At 42.0% G+C, this 1,486-nt stretch overlaps 1 protein-coding gene across 1 annotated transcript; it reads left to right on the top strand.

Moving 5' to 3' along the window:
* Positions 1-192: 192 nt before the first annotated feature.
* On the top strand, positions 193-454 carry Pmar_PMAR022895 (hypothetical protein; the record flags this gene model as incomplete). The annotated part of the gene is made up of 2 exons (XM_002765924.1): positions 193-273; positions 326-454. 2 exons carry the CDS (start codon positions 193-195, stop codon positions 452-454), a joined length of 210 nt encoding a protein of 69 aa, XP_002765970.1.
* Between the last annotated feature and the right edge of the window lie 1,032 nt (positions 455-1,486).

The raw sequence follows: 1,486 nt of genomic DNA, 5'->3' as shown, positions 1-1,486 counted from the left end.
GAAATTTGAAATTACTTTCGTAGTCGTAGAATTTCTGTTGACATCGCCGATGGTTTAAATGGCGCGAATTATTCCGAGTTTTGGATAAATGGAAATATGTGGGAAAAAGAAGTTGTATGTATATACGGTATGTGTTGTTTGACAAGTAGTCAGTGAAGGTTGATTGAGTGAGTGTAGCTGTATTGGAAACTCATGACACATGTCATCGCGGTTGGCGAGGAAGATCTCAACGAGGAGCTCACACGAATGATCGCTTCTAATAGAGATGACTGCGTGGGTCGTCGTGGCCTCCACACACAAGCTCGATATCGAGAGTTCTTATCAGGCTGGAGTGGATCGTCACCGAGACCCCTTCCTCACTGAGAGGTACATCACTGTCGAGGAAGCTGATCGGCTGATGGAGTGTCCAACTCGTGGGGAAGCAGTAGAAGTAGGATCTTCCGAAACTGTGTAAATGAATGCTCTCATCTTGAAATGAAGATAGTATATGAATGATAATGTGAAATATTATAAATGGTTCTTAGTGTATTGGAGTTTCTGTGAAAAACGCGATATTCGCGGCGCTATGCAGTAGTCGTGAAATATAATTTTCATATCACTAGGGTGAAACTCCAATGTACTATTCTCGGTAAAGAGGGGGGCATCAAGTAGAGAGAGTCGGCTTCTTCTCATCGTTAAAGTATATGGTGTATTCAGCACAGCTCGAGAGTTGCGATTGAGGTGGTAGTAGTACTTAGTGTTGAAATACATGTTCGCTGTCCTCAGCTGAGCTCAGAAGCTTTTTCACTATGTCATGATAGTTTTCACACGAATTCAAGTAGATGGGTGCAGAAACCGACGAGAATTCCTCAAAATTCCCTCCAAATTTTCATCTGTCACCAGCACATGTAGTTGACCATGTGCATATTTCTCCCACACTGGTAACACTAGAGTACACTTCGAAGTATCCCTCGGACAGAATCCACCTTAGTTCGTGAAGAATAATACCAAGCTTCTCACAGACATCCACACCTCCCGAGACATCGACCATATCGATGCGACTTCTGCAGGGGTAGTAATTATTTTCGTTCCTTGTTAATAAGGAGTTATCCTCCCCCCAGACGGCAGCATCATCGCTGTGGCCAGAGAAGGGCTCTAGTGAGGACCGACGCTTGGCTTGTATGATTGACTTGTACCTCATGTTTGCAAGGTGGGTGAGGAGTGGTAGGCGAACTAATGCCGAAGATTACGACTCGAAATTTGTGTGTTATTCGGTTAATGTAAACTTGCGTTACCGAATTCATAAATTTCATTTACGAAATTGAAATTTTGTTAGGATTAGATAACTCAACAAGAGTTATAAACAAGTGGTTCTTAACTAATGATCACTACAGTAATCATAAAGTATGCGCTAGGCTAGCATGGGAGACAAGTATCACAAGAATCTAAAATTACAGAAGACACTTGTGTACAATATTTCCTCACAAATTTTATTTCCGAATTCTAC

This window comes from Perkinsus marinus, assembly GCF_000006405.1.
Source record: "Perkinsus marinus ATCC 50983 genomic scaffold scf_1104296974252, whole genome shotgun sequence".
In the NCBI taxonomy this organism is placed as follows: domain Eukaryota; phylum Perkinsozoa; order Perkinsida; family Perkinsidae; genus Perkinsus; species Perkinsus marinus.
The sequence above is the reverse complement of the archived record's forward strand: the minus strand, read 5'-3'. Positions and strand labels throughout refer to the sequence as shown.